Below are 19,709 nucleotides of genomic sequence, written 5' to 3' on the forward strand. Positions count from 1 at the left end.
ACTCCTGTGCGCTGTAAAAACACACTCTGTGAGATTACTATGGCATATACACTTAGGGTGTGTTCACACTTGTCATGTTTGGTTCGATTAAAACCCTGGTGCGGTTGCTCAGTTAGTGCGGTTCATTTGAACATATATGTGAATGCTGCCATCCGAACCCTGGTGTGCACCAAACAAGTGGACCGAGACCGCTGAAAAGATGAGTCTCGGTCTGCTTCCAAACGAACTCTCCTGATGGATTCCCGCCGGTGTTTTGACTACTTTACACATTTTATAAGCTCTTCACGAGTTCCCAGCTGGCCAAAATACCATCACATGCAGGCTACACACCGCTACACACACAACGAGCGCATTTACCTCAGAAAACAGCATTGTTTTGGATGTTCGGTTGTTTCCGTCTCAAAATGGGCAATACGTCATAAAATCCGACCAATCACGTTGTGAATGTATCCCTATGCCTTAAGGTTCGGTATCTTTTGGTTCGGTGATAAAATTGCCAATGTGAATGCTAATTGGGCCAGGACTAAATGTTTTTTTCCTCTTCTTTGGTCCGGACCAAATGAACCAAATGAACCGAACTACAAGTGTGAACGCACCCTAACTTTCAAAAGTTTGGGGTCAGTAAGATTTTTTTTTTTTTTTATTTGATCAATTTTTATATTTTTTTGATTAATAATATTAATCAAATAAATATACATAATATAATATTTGATTAATAGTGTATTATCTTTTTTTATTTTGTTACATTTTAGAATGAAATTTATTCCTGTGATGTCAAAGCTGAATTTTCAGCATCATTACTCCAGTCTTCAGTGTCACATGATCCTTCAGAAATCATTCTAGTATGCCCATTCAGTGCTCATTAAAGATTTCAGTACAATAAGGTTTCATTAGTTAATATTAGTTACTACATTAGTTAACATAAACTAAGAATGAACAATACGTCTACAGCATTTATTAATCTCAGTTAATGTTAATTTCAACATTTACTATCAAATGTTGTATTTGTTAACATTAGTTAATGCCCTGTGAACTAACATGAACAAACAATGAACAGCTAGATTTTTATTTAAAGTAACATTAACAAAGATTAATAAATACTGTAACAAATGTACTGCTCATTGTTAGTGAATACATTAACTAATGTTAACAAATGAGACCTTTATTGTACCAAGGTTTCTTATCAGTGTGGAAAACAGTTGTGCTGCTTTATATTTTTGTGGAAACTGTGATACATTTTTGATTTATAGAAAGTACAAAAGAACAGTTATTTGAAATCTGAAATCTTTGTAACATTTTAAATGTCTTTAATGTCACTTTTGATCAATTCAATGTGTCCTTGCTGAATAAAAGTATTTATTGGTAACACTTCTCCAATTCTCACAATTATTAAGTTGCTTATTAGCATGCATATTACTAGGATATTGGCTGTTTATTAGTACTTATAAAGCACATATTAATACTTTATTCTGCATGACCATATTCTACATCCCATAATCCTACCCAATACCTTAACTTAACAACTACCTAACTTACTCTTAAAAAGCAGTAATTAGGAGTTAATTGATTCAGAAGTCGTAGTTAGTAGTTAGTTAATAGTGAGAATTGCACCCTAATCTAAAATGTGACCGATTTCTTTTAGAAAAAGAAAAATCTTACTGACCCCAAACTTTTGAATGGAAGAAAACTGCTTATCATATGAGTAGGAACAGATTAATAAACACATCTAAGCAGAACAGTTGTAGAAACATGCCTTGAGGAACATTTTAGCAGACAACAAACAGATTTGCATTAGGAAGCTCCTAAAAAGTGTTTAAGTAGGTTTAGGTTTGGTTATTAGGAAAAAGCATGAGGATTGTAATCTGCTGCTTGCCTGTAAACGAATCTCCTGCGCTCTGCTCTCTGCAGGTATTTATAGTCTTCAGGGGAAATTGAGCTGCTGCTAGGTTCAGAACATTGAGTTTATTCAGGAGCTGTGAAAAAGGGCACTTCTAATGACACTAATAAATAAAAACTGCATTTTATAGGTTCTGTTTACAATGCACAAAAATGAAAACCATTTCTTGTTGGGATGACTGATGTGTATTATGTTGTATCGAACAGGAACTGGGTCCTCGTCTGGCTGCCATGTTGAATTACAACCTACAGCAGCTATGTGGGCCTAAATGTCGAGACTTGAAGGTGGAAAACCCAGAAAAATACGGTTTTGAGCCAAAGAAGCTCCTGGATCAGCTCACTGATATCTACCTGCAGCTGGACTGTGCCCGATTTGCTAAAGCTATTGCAGATGACCAGGTCTGTTTTTGCTCACCAAGGTCTTTTAACTGTTTTGCAAGACAAATAGTGGACAACTCTATTTATTTATTTTTTTGCTCATTTTCAGCGGTCATACAGCAGGGAGCTCTTTGAGGAGGTCATTTCCAAAATGAGAAAGGCGGGCATAAAATCCACCATTGCTATTGAGAAATTCAAACTTCTGTTGGAGAAGGTGGAGGAGATAGTAGCTCGCAATTCTCAGTCTGAGATGGATTACAGCGACGCCCCGGATGAGTTTAAAGGTGAGGGTCTTTAGCTACGTCATATTTTGAATCTTACACTACTGTTCAAAATCAAAAGATTGGGGTCAGTTGTAAATGTTTTTGAAAGTCACCAAGACTGCGTTTATTTGATCAAAATACAGTAAAACAGTAATATTATGATAACTATTTTAGTGTTTTAAAATGTAATTTATTCCTGTGATAGCAAAGCTGAATTTTCAGAATCATTTCTCCAGACTTCAGTGTCACATGATCCTTCAGAAATCATTCTAATATGCTGATTTGATTTACAAAAATGTTTCTTCTTATCATCAATGTTAAAAAATGTTTGTGCTGCTTATTATTTTTGTGGAAACCATGATACATTTTTCTTTTACGGTTCAAAAGAACAGCATTTATTTGAAATTGACATTATAAATGTATTTACTGTCAATCTTGATCAATTGCAATGAATCCTTGCTGAGTAAAAGTATTAATTTCTTCCAAAAAAAAAAAAAATCTTACAGACCCGTAATGTTTGAACGGTAGTGTAGCAACAAATTTACTAGTCGATTGGAGTTCGTAAATAACAGTGAGGTCCTACCTGAACAGATCCGCTGATGGACACTCTTATGACTGATCCCGTGCAACTTCCATCTGGCAACATCATGGACCGATCCATCATTCTGCGACACCTCCTGAACTCTCCCACCGATCCCTTCAACAGACAGCCTCTCACAGAGAGCATGCTGGAACCAGGTACCAATCACACACAGCTTTTCAAAGATTGCCTCTTTCAGTCCTGCTGCCAAATGCACTCTGTGGCTTGTCTTTTTTTTAATTGTTAGACTGTATAATGCTGACTCTGTATATTTTTTTTTTCCCTCTCTCCACAGTCCCAGAGCTGAAGGAGCGTATCCAGGCCTGGATGAGAGAGAAGCATACTGGTCGCTTTTGAGTTTTCTCAGTGAGCCACGCTTGCCCCTCAGTATAAATGTTTTTATCACGCTGGAATTAAACTGAAGAGAAAGAAAAAAAAAAAAAGACGACAGTACCCAAATTGTTTTTGCCTCCCTTTATCCTCTTTATCGAGCCACTGTCTGATGGTTCTCAATTGAAACATAATAAAGTTTAGACTTTTGAAACATTTTGATTTTGATTTTGTATGTCTGCATACATACCAAGCTGAAAGGGCACACAGTCTCACACTCCAAAATTAACTAAACTGGATATATAAAGAAATTCTTATTTTGTTTTCATTGGCTTCACAGATGCATTTGAATGATTCTGACAATAAACATTAAGGTTTCATGTTTGTGAGTTATTTGGAAGAATGTTGTCAAGTAACACCAGTATTTCCATTTTTACACTCAAGAAACATTGGCTGTAGACATACAGTTTACAGTTCAGTCCCAAACTTGCTGTTTATTTTATATGGTTGGAAAAGTACAGCGTATTTTAAATAAATTAACAAGCTCTAGACTGTCTTGTAGAAAATACAATAGATGTTGGTGTAAATTGATGGAAACATACCAGTGGAGCATCAGATGGTGACTAACTGTATTAGAAATGTGTTGGTTTGCACAGAAATCTCATGTGTACAACAATATGACTAAAAGCTGATCAGAGCTCAAGCCCAGGATCAAGTAAGAGAATGTGAAGCTGTGTTGTAGCATGATCATCATAAAAATGCCAGTATGTCATGTTTTTTTTGTTCTGTTCACCAACATTTGTTTCGGATCACAAAGGGTCATCAACTCTTGTTATTAATGTTAACCCCGGTTGTTGGATTTCACCATAAATTAAGAGTTTTTCCAGTGACTTAAAAGGGTTTATCTGTACAGGAATTTGCTTCCTTTGCTACAAAATTCTTTTGAACTGTAATAAATGGTAATGCACACACAATGATAACTGTTGCACGTTATTTCACTCGTCCTATTAAATTCATCAGCATGTTTTGCAAAACATTGGCAATTAAGTTATTAAATAATATCATTTATAACAGGCTGTTTATTTTGTATAATTGAGTTACTATTATATTTTCCCTTAAATGTTAAAGTTTGAGTAATTTTATTTTTATTTTAGTTGAGAAATGCTGATAAAAAATTGTTACTTGAAATAAAGAAAACTAACTGAAAGTTTTTTAAATTTGACTTAATTTAACGTTTATTTCAAGAAGCAAAGTGTGTTTTTATGGTTTTAGTTTTAGTTCGAAATAACCCTCGGCACAATTTAAGCTGGCCACATTATAAAATAAAATTGAATCAGTGGTAGAAAACATTTTAAGTGTGGTATATGATGAAACGGCGTCTGTTTTGATTAATTGCTCGTAGTGAATTACCTTTATGTATTGTTTTGAGAGGATTCAAGTCTCGTGACTATTTTAGAACATAATGGGTGTAATTAAATTTCGAAAGAACGTTGGTACGATCACATAATAAAAAATGATCAATTTAGGATTCTAAACGATTCTTTTAATTAATTTCTAAGGTGTAGCTATCCCTGTTTTATCCATGTTTTTGCTAGGCGGCGCCCTTCACTTTTGTGTAGTGTGATGCCACGCCACAGCGGATCGTAAGCGACCCTGCAGTATTGCGTCACAGCTGCCCAGCCCACCTTAGTTTTTCCAGCGTTCTCATTGGCTACGTGACTCATTGCTCACACAATATTCAGTTCTTATTGGCCAGACGGTTTGTCATTCACGATGCTGACAGGGCAGTTGACGTAATCATTTCAGTAAATCAAGGCATTCATCCATATCCTAAGCCTGCTAGAGGAACGGTCCAACGACACCAGCATCAGCCGAATAAAATATCAGAATCGCAAGCATCTTGCGCGGCGCTGGAGAATGAAACGCAGCTATAATGGGTGTATATAACAAAAAAGGAACTATTAAGAACTTAACCGTCAGTCTTTTTTGATTTTTGCTGCTGGTTGTAGACGTCATTGGAGAATTGGCACCGTGCAGGATTTCTATGGTGTTCTAGTCGTCTCTGCGTGTGGATATATAGCGGTAAGTGTCGTATTTTCTCTAATATGATTGAAATACTTAAACATTTGAGTTTGAGTATACATTGCCCGAGTCGCGTTTCGGAATGCGAATGAATGTTTACTGAAATGTTTTGCTTTTTTGCAGCTGACTACTTTAGCACAACTTAATAGTGGTATTATACACTTAATATTATTATATATATATATATATATATATATATATATATATATATATATATATATATACATGAAAACAAATGTTCAAAATGAATAACCCATTTGAGGGCTATGAAAAGAAAGTCACAGAGTTCATAGAAAGAATTAGTGATGGGAAGTTCGGCACATTTCCACGAATCGGTTCTTTCGAACAATACCAACTCATAACTGACTCAGTGATCCGTATCCTTGTTTCTCTCCAAATGCTCGTACTGTCACCTCACTAGTCGTTTCTCGGCTCATCGCGGATTAGGTAACGTAAAAAAGAAAACGATTCTCTTTTGTATAAATCGGTCCGTGAATCCAGAACCCCTCGAACCGATTGTATTCGTGACGGTCGTTCATACCGGCTGGGGAACCGGTTCCCAGCAAGGATCCGACTCAAAGAACGATTTGTTCTCAAATAGGACATCATAACGTGCGATCCTTTAAAGAAGGCAATAAGGTTATAATATAAAACTTGAGTTAGTGCTTTTTAGGAATAATGAAACGGTTTGATCAGATTTATATCTGTCGTTATGACGAAGTGCAGCTATGGCAACGCCGGATATGTTGTTGCTAGTCTATCAATATCTTGCCTCCGTTATTAAACTGTGAAGTCGGCGTATCCTTGAGCAATATTGTTGATGTTGTTGCGCTGTTTTAGTACCATACGTTTCTTGAATAGTGGATAGAAAGAGAAATAATTTTTCTTAGTATTCGTCCCTGATGTAGACATACTTGTGTTTTCTCCGGCAGATTGATTTTCATGGGCGTATGCCTTTAATTCAATGAATGACTACAAGGGCAAGGATGAAAACATCCTCTTTTTGGTGTCATGTGCTTGAACAGCGCACAGTTCATTTTTTCAGTCACACTCAAGAGATTTGAACTTCAAAAATAACTGCTGCATTGTCAGATTCGTTGTAATGCACCGTCGGTCGATAAAACCAATACTAAATAACAAATGTCACGCCCATAAGTGATACATGGATTTGTACAGGAGCTAGACTGGCGTTGTTATTTGTCGGTGCATGTGTTTTGATATGTCATGACGGTCTGGTGTCAGTTAGTCAGATGTGTTTACTTGTGCAGTGAGCGTGCGAACAGGCCCTGCCCTGCTGCTGCTGCAGGCGAGCGGCCGCCATGTTTATGAGTCCGTGAAGGAACCATCTAATATTCCTGATAATCTGCTACATCTGTGTGTGTGCTGGATATTTATTTATCTGCATATTATGGCATTGCCTTGAACCACCGGTCATTTAATATGGTAAATGGGTTGTTGACACATAACAGGCAGGTCCATGAACATTTATGTATTCAGTATTAAGATTTTGGGTTAAAATTTACGTAAGGAAAGGGAGTGTATATCTTGGTCCTTTTTCATCATTGGAATTTTTTTTTTACTTTTACTAGTTACTTTGAGAATTATTTTTATGTAAACTATGGATATTCTATGTCATTTTGCTAATATTAGGTCGTAACTGCATGGATAATAATCACATCACAGGATCATAAGCATTCCCATAGACATTGAAAACTAAAAAATATTAGATTTTACAAAGTTAAAGGTGCTAAATAGGATGTTTTGTTTTATACATTTTTGCAGTATTACTTGAAACTGTCTTTACTAACTGATAAAAGACTATTTATTAGGTGCACTGAAAGTAATAATATTATACATCATCTGTGCACGAGGTAGGGCCTTAAAAACATCAGCCAATCATTTACGCGATCATCGCGTAAATGATTGGCCCTCTGGCTTGTCAATCACTGCCATGACGTTCCTTGTGAGAGACGTGCGCGGCTGCGCGCTCCAGTAACTTTCCACACTCGGGCGCCGCATGCAGTGTATTTGTCAGGAGACAGGAGTAACAACTGCAGATTATGAGTTACCTGCGGTGAGTCCGACATAATGAATCCACTAACACGACACAGCGAATGCCGGTGGTAAACACTCGTGTTCCAATACTCGTGCACGAGTTTTGGGAGGCGTTCCCTCAAAATGAGCTGTGAAGGAGGGGGGTTGTTCTTACGCATGCGCTCATTTAAAAAACTCACTAACAGTCTTTGGATTTTCAGTCGACGAGAAGATGTATCACCTTTAATTTCACGTTTTACCCCATAAAGCCTGATATATGAAATAATAATCAAACATTTTTTTTTTTTTTTAAATGGAACAGTTTTTTGAACCTTTTAGACAAAATATAAAAGAAAATCTAAAAAACAATTTGCATATGTTTTCTGTTTTGTAACATATTTGATACATCATGCTTTTATGGCCCATATAGTATGATATAGTGAGAATATCGAGCTCACACTTGAAGAAAAAAACACCACAGTTTTATTTAGAGGCCCAAACTGAGCAAAAATACGCAGTTTGGTGCAGATATTGTTATTTATTATATGGGCAAAAAATGAGATGAAATTTTGATATTGAGATTTTTACAAAAGTATAGCAGACTACATGCATAAAGGTATCAGTCCTCACTCTATATTTCCCAAATATTTGTCTTAGTAAAAGATCTGTAGTTTTAATTGTGTGGGGCAAAACATAATCTAACGCAATAATCATGATTGCGGTATAATTTGCAAGTGCAAATAAATGTTCCTTAAAAGCCAGTACATATTCAAATATTAATAATATAAAAGTTATGTTTAAGTTTACTTTATAAAACATAAAACTCAAAATATGTGTATCACAGCCTAAATGTGGACATTTTTGGAAGTATACTAAAATGCCTTCTACTAAAAGCATATGAGCTATCAATCAGACAGCAGAAGGCATGTAGAACATTGTGTACAACAGGCTTTTCAGCCAAATCTTGATCATGTTGATATTTAGAGGCCTTAGAAATGAATGTATCAAATAGTAGGCTTTATATAGTTAAAGTCATTGACATTTATACTATACTATATGTAGAAGCTAATTAAAAAGTCATGGAAAATGATCAAAATCTGTGGGAGCCCTTAATCATCTTTCTTTTATGTTTGTTTTTAGCATCCAGTAATTTAAGAGAATCTTCTCAAATGCCTCATAACCTCTAGCATCATTGCATAAGTAATGTTATGGTGCCTTCTGATCTATTTAGAAGTCTTGTTTACCCTGATGAGATAATTCTGGATAACGTCTGTGAAATGTGTTCTTGTACCTTTAGCCTAATAGCTGTGGCAATGGAAAAAAAAACCCAACAACATTCTGTTTCTTTTTGCAGGAGAACATTTTGTGGGATTGAATCACAACAGCTTCAACCATGTCTGGCGCCTCAGTGAAAGTGGCTGTCAGAGTGCGTCCCTTCAACTCGAGGGAGACCGGCAAAGAATCAAAATGTATTATACAGATGCAAGGGAACTCCACCAGTAAGTATATACTTGTCTCTATGGCTCTCATACATTGTTTGAATTGTAAGCTTCTCGTATTCAGTCACATGCCTCCAGACTAGGTGGCTCTAGCTTTTGGCTTTAGGGTATGAGATATTCAGAGTGAGATAGCGTTCAGGTTTTTATTGGAAATCTGCAACCCGAGTGACCGAAAAGAAAGAATAGAAGTGGATATTATATTCTGTTTGAAACTAGAAGAAAAGAAAAGTCTCTCTGTGTGAAATCCCCTTCCTTTGAAAACAATGAGAAGACTCAAAGAATTTCTGCCTAAGGGACTTTAGTGTGTCGAGGTGCTGTGTGGCTGGGTTCTCTTGTTCATCAGTTTTGCATTAGTTTAGTGGTAGCGGAAGAGAGAGCCAATGAAAGGATTCAAAGGAAATGAGTTGATTGTTATCGCCCGTGTTTTGGGTGTTATCGTTATTACAGCCTAATGAAGTAGAACGTGTGACCACGCATTAAGAAATCATGGATCCTTTGATGTTTCAGTCAGATTCTTGAACTTCCATACCATCATGATGATACCATTTGACTCATTTGTAGGAGATAAATGTGAAAAAATCAGTCCATGTGCATTGTGAATGTGACTCGGCATACTGTATCAGATGTTTTTTGGGTGGCATATGGGTTGTTAACGTTTGGAAGTGGTGAGTCATTGTGCTCACTTAGATGTGATTCATTGAGCTGTTTTGAACAAGGTAACATTAGCTGATTGACCACAGAAATGGTGGTGTGCTAATTCTTAAAGGTGCCCTAGAATTAAAAATTGAATTTATCTTGGCACAGTTAAATAACAAGAGTTCAGTACATGGAAATGACATACAGTAAGCCTCAAACACCGTTGTTTCCTCCTTCTTATATAAATCTCATTTGTTTAAAAGACCTCCGAAGAACAGGCGAATCTCAACATAACAACCCCAATATTTGCATATGCCAGCCCATGTTCAAGCATTAGACAAGGGCAGGATGTCTGCATGTGAACAGCTGAATCATCAGACTAGGTAAGCAAGCAAGGACAACAGCGAAAAATGGCAGATGGAGCAATAATAACTGACATGATCCATGATTACATGATATTTTTAGTGATATTTGTAAATTGCCTTTCTAAATGTTTCATTAGCATGTTGCTAATGTACTGTTAAATGTGGTTAAATTTACCATCGTTTCTTACTGTATTCATGGACTGTCGTTATTTCCTTTTTTTTAAACACTTGCAGTCTGTATAATTCATAAACACAACTTCATTCTTTATAAATCTCTCTAACAGTGTGTAATGTTAGCTTTAGCCACGGAGCACTATCAAACTCATTCAGAATAAAATGTAAACATCCAAATAAATACCATACGTACGCGATTAGACACGTTGCATGACGAACACTTTGTAAAGAACAATTTTGAGGGTTATAATAGCTGTGTGAACTTTGTTTATGCTGTTAAAGGCAAGCGCGGGCTCCGTGGGCGGGGAGCGTGAGCATTTAAAGGGGCCGCAGCCTAAATCGGCTCATATTTAATGATGCCCCAAAATAGGCAGTTAAAAAAATTAATTAAAAAAAAAATCTATGGAATATTTTGAGCTGAAACTTCACAGACACATTCAGGGGACACCATAGACTTATATTACATCTTTTAAAAAGACGTTCTACGGCACCTTTAAACTAAACTCATTTAAACCTTGCCAATTTAAACATTGAACCGTAAGACGCAAAAGAGAACTTGCGTGCGCTGTGAGGAGATTTGGGTGTACTCATCCGACGCGCGTACACAGAGCTGCATCACAGCTGTATTTTGTAAGCTATCTGAAGACATAGTGGGGATTGTTACTTTTTGATACAGTGTTGGCGCTATTTTTTACAATTTGTTCATGTAGCATGGTAGCATGGTTCAGGTAGCATGTTCCACATACGTATTATATTTACATTCTAAGAGTGTGTTATTGACTTTCACACTGAACTTCTTTACTTTATTTGGTTACTTTAACATGTTTGTTACTTTATCAGGATTTATTTGCAGTTGTGCTCTGTTGTAGTTTTGAAACACAACTTTTTATTGAAGACATGGTTGGTGATTGTTACTTTTGCTGTTTGCAATATTTTTGCCACTGTTTGCACCACGAGAGTATAAATAAATACAGAATCTGTGTTTACATTTTAAACTTGTAATTGTAATATATATATCATCGTCATTGGTATCGTTATCGCAAAAAATACCTGAAATTATTGTGATAGGCCATATTTAGGCCATATCGCCCATCCCTACAGTTTATTGATAAATTACCCAGCAATGATTTTTAAATATAAGGAAAGATGTAAATTGACATTTCCTGATTTAATTCCATTCACAAGCTTTTGGTTCTGATTTTGATTTGATTAGTCTATTTCAGTAATAATTACAGTCAGTAGTAAATAAACCAGATAATTTATTTGTTATATTATATTGTTTTTTTTTATTTTTATTTTTTTATTCATTAAAATGAACTGGTTCATAAGAGTCATTTGGTCACCAAGATGCTGTAAACACTGGCTCTTGGGTTTTGAAGACTCATTTAAAATTGTTCAAAATAAAATTGTGATTATTTGGAAAATCAGTATTTCACCCAGCCCTAGTTTTAACTTCATGAAGCTTCAGATCTCATGAAGGAAGATTCATTGGACTCTGTGAGAGACGCTTTTGTCATACCAAACTTTTTCTTCATTTACAGAGTCATTATTGACCGATAGCTGGCCTTAACCCCATGGTAAACAAAGGGGTCTCTAGGGCATACAAGGTCACCTGAGAAAAAGCCAGAGTTTCACAGGAAGTAGAGCTCAGAGACTGCAGTCACAAAGCACTTTAGCATACATGCGCAGACTGCATACTGAAACCTGAGCGTGAGGTTGGCATTCGGCCCACCCCCTTCATTAGGACACTACTGTAGATGGTATGCTGGGAATGTTGTCTTATTACAGTGCTGAGCCGTCAGGGATGCTCATGACAAATACACACAGCAAAAAGCTGAAAGACCTTAATGTTTGCTCTCAAGTGTTTCGTTTACTCTGGGATGTGGTATCAAGGTGATGTCCACTGCTTAGACTGCATGTTTAAGATGAATGTTTGTCTGGAGTGTTTGTTTTTCTTGCGCTATGGTTTGTTCTTATGAAGATGCACTCTCCATTCAGATTGAAGCGGTTATAAATAAAGTAAATCTGAAAGAGACAAGGGTCTTTGACTATATGTATAAACTCTTTCAGACTTTTTTTTCCCTTTTTGCTTTGACTATATTTACTTTCTTAATACACATCCTGGTGTTTTTGCAATTAAACAATTAATCTTCTCATTATTACTGTATCTGCTGCAAAATGTCTGTTTCTTGAGGAAAATGTGGGTGTTTGTTTGAGTGGAGTATAAATATGGTGTTTGGAAGTTGAATATCGTCATTCATGTGTGTTTGTGTTTTATATGAAAGAAGAGATATTAAGCATTGGAGATTAAACCTGTAAAACCTTTCTCTCGCACATCTCTCTTGAGAGCTCTTGCAGAGTCTTTGCCTCTTGCCTCATCCACAATGCACTGAATCTGTTGTTATTGTAACCTTTTCCTTTGTGAAGGGAAAACTGTTGAGGGAATGAAAACTCATCTCTCTTTTCATCTTCAGCAGTGGCGTCGTGAACAAATATCAGAGAAGATTATTGAGTGGGGAGAATTTAAAACCTCTCTGATGCTAGACAGCTCCATTTAAAGGCCTAGTTCACCCAAAAATGAAAATTCTGTCATTTACTCATTCCAAACCTTTATCATTTTTTTTTTCTTCTGTGGAACATAAATGATATTTTGAGAAATGGCTCAGTGTTTGTCCATAAAATGGAAGTCAATGGGCTTTGAATGTTGTTTGGTTCCCAATAGGGATAGGCATTTTTGTCAGTTTTTCATTTTGAGCACTCTGGGGCAGGAGAAGATGATAATGACATGAAATATGTCAATTTATATCTCCGCTCTCCACTCGGATATAAAAACTACTGTCAGTTCATGAAGATTTGATGGATGAACTGGTGGCTCGATTGGAATCTTGTTGTGTCAAAAGTGATAAGGCTTTTTGCACTTTTATGGACGTTGCTATCTTTGATATTACTTAATTCACTGGTGCTATGGTTACTGGTAAGAGAATACAGACTTGACTCCCATTGCACACTCAGTGATTCAAGATGCTACTGTAAGTTGCTGTGTGAATTAGGGTTGGGCGATGTCCCTTAAATTGGCAGTTGACGATGTTTACAGTAAAACATCGTGATGGACGGGTATTTTAATTTTTCGTTATTATATAATTATTATTCATTATTTTACTTTATTACTTTATTTATCCCTTTGACGCGTACGATCACACCGGTGTGATTAGAACGTTCAGTGCAATGCATCAACGTGATCAAATGCCAAATTCGCAGCACTTTTCATCACAAATATGCAGTTTTCAACCACATAATGTTTATTTTAGGTTTCGGATGTTTAAATGCATATAAGATGTTGTGAATCCAATAGAACCTGCGGCACAAACTAAGATGGCGACACCCATAACGTGTATAGCTCAACTAACGCAATCATTATAAAGTTGTTTAAACAGCAAAACACATCCACTTTCACATTTGACAATCGGAATATCAGATATTTCATGTTATAGTTAACAAATTAGTGAATATTTTGAATAAAAAAGGAAAACAAAAGCAATAAAAGCAGATCATCAGTCATACAGTGCTGCGGCGTGTGACATGACAGGCAATGATGCGTCACCATGGAAACAATAAAGTGATACGTTCTAAATAATGGTCGCCTTGAAAAACTCACGCTGGGGGGTCAGCCAGAATATTTTAAACTTACGTGCTATTTTATTTAGGGTTATTTTATTTCCCAACTAAATACTCATCCGGGCTTTCCAATAGGTTTCACGTGAGGGGAATAAAAGGGGCGGAGCAGGGCGGGGGCGTGGTATCACGATGGTGTCTCTTCATCGTGATGTCGGTCAGCCTTGAACGTAGCCTTGTGGATGGGATCATTTGACCAATAAGCAACAAATCATAATGCTTTAGCAACCACATAGATCATCTTATCAACAGTCTCCCTGTAGCTAATGCTACTCTGACCTCTTATTTTAGACTGTTTCAGCTCTGCTAATGAGAAGGATGGAGTCATCCTGACAGCAGGCCCTTGGGGACCGCCAGCGCAGACACAGGAGGGGAAGAGTTGTCTGTAAAAGCTTTGCACACTGGAGTTGAGAGACAGAAGAGCTTTTATTGATTGATAGAGGTGATGAGAATTCATAGATTGACGTGGTTCTGACACTGGAAGGTCATCTTGCTCTCTGGCTTTAAGTGCAGATAGAAACGATTGACCTGATTACGGATGTAATCCCGTGAGCGTACCTGAGGTCACCAGCCTCCTGCATTAATCCCAGTGACCCTTGCAGGTGCATGGGCGTCAACTCAAAATTCCACTTCTCACCATGTAGCTACACCTGTCATTCGAACTAGGAGATAGATTTCTCAGCAAGGAGAAATTTGCTGATTCTAATGAAATTTCCATTTTATTTTAAGAAATTGTCATAAAATATTCACTGATCGTCTTCTCTGGCATTCAGATGTCTAGCTTTTTTTACAGGTGTCCTTGCATGCAGGTTTTTGTACATTCTAGGTGCTATTTTAATTTTTTTTGCATGTGTTGGTTGTATAGATCTTGGTTGGAGAGCTTGATTTATGTGTGGATGTACTATTTCTGTAAGTCATCTAAGTATATCATCTTTCATCTAGGACTATGTGATGATGTAAGGTAGGCCTGTTGCCATTATTACATAATTGCCCTTCTCAACCCTTGTAGTCATTATGATTTGATATAACCATGACTTTTATATGCACTTTCAATTACTATCACATATTGCCTTCGAAAATAAGGGAATTTTAAGTGAATATTAAAATGTTTTTTTTTTTTTTTTTTTACATTTTTTTTTATGCCTTTTATTTCCAGTCTGGTGCAGTAGTGTGTTATGTGAGTGCTCCAAATGAATTTGGATTCATAAAGAACATGCAAAACATCAAAAATGTCTTTTATTATTATTATTATTATTATTATTAATATATATAGTTGACTCAAATTGTTTTAAAGTATTTTATTAATATTTAAAATATTTTATACATCTGTTCGCTTTTTGTCACCCAACATGTCATGATCATGACAACTCTAATCAAAGGTTTGATTTTATAATGATGAAGTAGTTTCATCCAGGAATGAGGCTTTAGGCTTTCTCTCTTATTACTTGGCAGTTCTGCTTTTTCTGTAATGCCTCATTTCTGCCTTTCTTGTCAGCTGTTTCCCATTTAGCTTCCTTTTTTGATGCCTCACACTGTGTGATGCTTGCAAAAAAAATAAAAAGGTTAGATGTAAAGCAGCTGTTGCAAACCATCACCGGTACACCTCAATCTTTTACCAGCCATCAAGCTGCTGGCCGATGTCTTATTACGTTTGTCTCCTTTATCACTCACCATCTGTAGCTCTCCGTTTCCTTGTTCTTAGTGCTGCATAAACAACTGAGAGAAACGTTTCTACAGGTGAAACATGAAGCCAAATGAATATATATTATATATTAATAATTACAATTATATGTTTTGTATGTGTTTTTCATGCGGCTTTGGGTATTTTTATAACAATAAAGAATGAGAAATGCTAACATGAGAAATGCTAAGCAGTTGTAGCATTCAGTTTATTATAAAACACTACAAATAATGCACGTCTGCCTATTATTTGAAGAAAAAAAATCCACTTTAGATCGGGGTGTGAGTAAAAACAATCTCATAAGTTGTAACAAAGACTATAGAATAACACAAGACGTGTCACTCGTATTGTTTTGAATGGGAGAAAGTGAAACGCGCAATATGGCGGAATAAGTTCCGCCTTCTAAATAAGAGCCAATCGCCGACTGGTAAAGTCATCGCGTCACTGCAGCAGCCGTTAGAAGCGCCGGTTTCTATAGAAACAGTCAAACGCACGCCTCTGAAACATGGCGGAAGAGACGCGCATTTAGGTCTGCGCATGCGCATTAGCTTGATCCAGCCTAAAAACATTTTGATTCGAGCATTTGGATAAAACATTTATAAGACAGCTGTTGTCAGATTTTATTGGTGATTTCAAATATGAATTGTAATTATAAGGTTGGTGAACAGTTTTGGAGAATTTGATGTTTCCTCATTCAAAGAGATAGGGCATGATGCCCAGGATGCCCGAGAGGCGTTTCAAAGATGGCCGCCGAGTGAAATGACTTGTCTTAAAGGGACTTTGGATGTAATGTGTAGCTTAATGCTAATTGTAGCTCTAATACTCCTGTTACCCAGCTGCAATATTTTATGTATTTGGTCAAAAGTATTCTCATAAGATGTCATAAGCATTATCCACCTTATTCCTGACGAGCCTACTGCGTTTCGAATTATGGGTGGCACTTCCGGTTTGGGGAACTTCTATTTAAAAAGACTGAAACGAATCATTTCAAATCATAAGGTTGCCTTACAAATAAAGCTTATCCGTCAGTTTGACTGAATGAGCTGTCAATTTCTCTTTCATGTTTTATTTTCAGACATCATGAGAATAATGTATCGCTTGGTATTTTAACGTAACATGTTATAACAAAAATATCAATGGCAAGAGCTCTTTTCAGTCGCTGTTTTCTATCCTCGCGATTATTTTCTTTTGCATACCGCTGTAATAGTATGAAAAAGGACAACATATACTGCACATTTGTGGTCTGTTCTCCCGATATAATTTACGATATATCCCATTAATAATTCACTGGAATGCACGAAAAATCTCTTGTTTTTTCTCTTCAAAGCCTCACGTCTCTTTCCAGGTTTGTTTTCACAGGTAAATACAATTTATTATCTGTAAAAATGATGGAAATCACTTTGAAATAGTATCACGCAATGCTGAAGTTCATGAACATTTTTGATTAAGGCAACGTACATTACATAATACAGATATATCACTATAGTTATATTTAACCCATCCGTTATTGTTGTGGAAAGAATCGCACTTTTTCATGGCCTGTTGAAAGTACCTTGTTGATGCTTTTACACTTTTAAATGTCCTTTTAATGTTTGTTGGTTGAAGGGTGAGTAGAATAGTTTGTGTTTCTGGCATAGTACCAAATCTTTTTAAATCTTAATATACTTTTGTATGTTGTCTAGAGGATGAGGTTACAGCCAAATGGGAAATCCTACGAAATGCATACATGTGGAAAAATGTATTCTCGGTCATCGCCAACTATCATGAAGGCATGAATTAGCTGAAGAATGAATTGGCATGAATTCAATCGTTTTGCTTTTGGTGTGAAAGCTCTGTTCGCCGGCGATTCGCTTCACTTCACACACTTTGCTTCAATTCGTGTCACGCTCACTGTGAAAGATCCATTAAACACCAGCTTCATCTCAAACCTAGTGAGTTGTTACAAAGAATTGCAATCGAACATCTGAAGAAACTGGTTTGAGATGCAATATGTGTGTGTGTGTAAAAACCCTAAACTTTTTTGATATACTGTGATCTGATGTAGTGATATTTGTCCCATCATGTCTTCATTAGGGGTTCTAAGAAGCACTCAGTGTCTCTGATTTATTGTAGGCCAAAAATAAAACCTCATTAATAGCATAAGTTGGCGCTCTCTGTCCAGCTGTAGAAACTAACAGGCTCATAAACAATTAAAGATCACAGCAGCATCTGGATATATGACATATGTCACCTCCCATTCATATTCATTTAAAACACACACAATTGTCATCAAAGATTTCTAAAGTACATTGTTTTGCAGTTTATTTCTAAAGAGTTTGACATTAGCATGTTTCTATGCTAATGCTGCAATATACTTAAGCATAAAAATACATAGTACACATTACATTTTTTATTTTCTATACTTTTCAGTTAGTGAAGTATAATTATTTATAATCAATTCCCTTCCCTGAGCTTGTTGAAGTGTATAGCAGTGGCCAAAAGTTTTGGCAGTGACAAATTTTGTGCTTTGCAAATTATTTTTTCGGATGTTTCTATGGTAAACTGGGAAACAATAAACCTTTCATAAATTCGAAAGGCTTTTATTTGCAAAAACTTTCAATATATGCAAAGAATCATTATTTACAGTGTTGACCCTTCTTTGTAACCTCTGCAATTCACTCTGGCATGCTGGATAAGAGCTTCTGGGCCAAATCCTGACTGGTGGCAATCCATTCATCTTGGAGTTGATCACAGTTTGTGGACTTCTGCTTGTCTACTCTTCTTTTGAGGATTGACCACAGATTCTCTATGGGATTTAGATCCAGGGAGTTGCATGGCCATGGATCCCAAATTTTAATGTAATGATCTCCGAGCCACTTCATTATTACTCTTGCCATGGGACATGGTGCTCCATCATGCTGGAAAATGCACTGATCATCCTCACCTAATTACTCCAGGATCGTTGGGAGAAGTTGCTCTTGCAGGATGTTTTGATACCATTCTTTATTATGGATGGATGAAAAACAACCCCACACGTGGCTGGTCTCAGGATCCTTCACTGTTGGCATGACGCAGGACTCGTGTTCACCCTTTCTTCTTTGAACTATAGATTTTCCAGATGTCCCAAACAGTCGGAAGGGGGCTTCATAAGAGAAAATAACTTTCTGCTGTCCAGTCCTTGTACTTCCTGCAGAATTTCAGTCTGTCCTTGATGTTTTTTACCCTAAAGCCTGGGACACAACAAGTCAAAGAAGTAACGGTGACGAAAGCTGACTGTTGTCGCCTCTTGTCGGGCTTTGTCTCGGCCAAAAATCTGCGTTTGAACACACCAAAAGGACAAATAATGTGTGTTCTGCACCTGAGTATAAGGATATACTGTCTATCTGCAGGTATCAATAGTCTATTTTCGTCATTCAAAAAGGGAAACTGAAACTAGGACTGCAGATACACTAACCATAAACAACCGTGCTTACTTATACCATTTTGAATATCGGTCATGCTGATCACTTCATTCCAGTCAGCTTGTTATTATGAAAATATTTGTTCATTGGAATGCTCGGGTGAGATGGCGTAGAATTATAACAGCCTTCTGTCTGTGCAGAAGGGTCAGCTTTAGGGTTAGGGTTGGGGGCAGCTTTAGTATCTATGGTATTTTTGCAGAAACGATGGTTATGATGATAAATTTGATAGATTTCATACATTTTGTAAGTAAATGAGGTTTCCTTGTACAGAGAATCCATCTTTGCTGTGCCAGTCTGGTCTGTAATTACCCATATAGTGGGGTCTGCTGGAGTGGAGCATAATGAGATGAGTCAGGGGGGGCGGGTGGGAGATCCAGCCTCCGTCACGTGCATGAGAGTGTGAGAGAGAGCATCCCAGGATTGTGCTTGGAATGGTGTCATTTTTTTCTGCTGTAAAGATATGGATGCGTAGATAGCAACTGCAAAGAGGATGAAATTAGGCAACAAAAACAGTCATGTTTTCACCTCCTCCTTGTGGAAGTTAAGGACAAGCGGTTACATCACCTCATTCTCACAATTAATCTAGCTATTATTGATGTAAATTGATTGATGTAATAACATTCCACTTCCTGGACTGTCTGCAGTGAGGTAGAAAAACAGCAGTTATTTGTTATTCTGC

General features: G+C 36.7%; 2 protein-coding genes across 5 annotated transcripts in view; both read left to right on the forward strand.

Annotated features, from left to right (window-relative positions):
• Window positions 1-4,440, forward strand: part of ube4b (ubiquitination factor E4B, UFD2 homolog (S. cerevisiae)) — a 31,461-nt gene extending 27,021 nt beyond the window's left edge. The window contains exons 26-29 of one of the 2 annotated variants that reach the window (XM_067370877.1): window positions 2,104-2,295; window positions 2,384-2,558; window positions 3,129-3,275; window positions 3,413-4,440. In XM_067370877.1, the coding sequence (XP_067226978.1) occupies window positions 2,104-2,295; window positions 2,384-2,558; window positions 3,129-3,275; window positions 3,413-3,474 (576 nt within the window). In that variant the 3' untranslated portion in view covers window positions 3,475-4,440. The remainder of the gene's footprint in view (window positions 1-2,103; window positions 2,296-2,383; window positions 2,559-3,128; window positions 3,276-3,412) is intronic. The other variant, XM_067370878.1, reaches the window with a different exon arrangement.
• Window positions 4,441-5,243: 803 nt separating this feature from the next.
• Window positions 5,244-19,709, forward strand: part of kif1b (kinesin family member 1B) — an 83,316-nt gene continuing 68,850 nt past the window's right edge. The window contains exons 1-2 of one of the 3 annotated variants that reach the window (XM_067371670.1): window positions 5,244-5,529; window positions 8,918-9,062. In XM_067371670.1, the coding sequence (XP_067227771.1) occupies window positions 8,957-9,062 (106 nt within the window). In that variant the 5' untranslated portion in view covers window positions 5,244-5,529; window positions 8,918-8,956. The remainder of the gene's footprint in view (window positions 5,530-8,917; window positions 9,063-19,709) is intronic. The other 2 variants (XM_067371671.1, XM_067371672.1) reach the window with 2 other exon arrangements.

This window comes from Chanodichthys erythropterus, chromosome 20, assembly GCF_024489055.1.
Source record: "Chanodichthys erythropterus isolate Z2021 chromosome 20, ASM2448905v1, whole genome shotgun sequence".
Lineage (NCBI taxonomy): Eukaryota > Metazoa > Chordata > Actinopteri > Cypriniformes > Xenocyprididae > Chanodichthys > Chanodichthys erythropterus.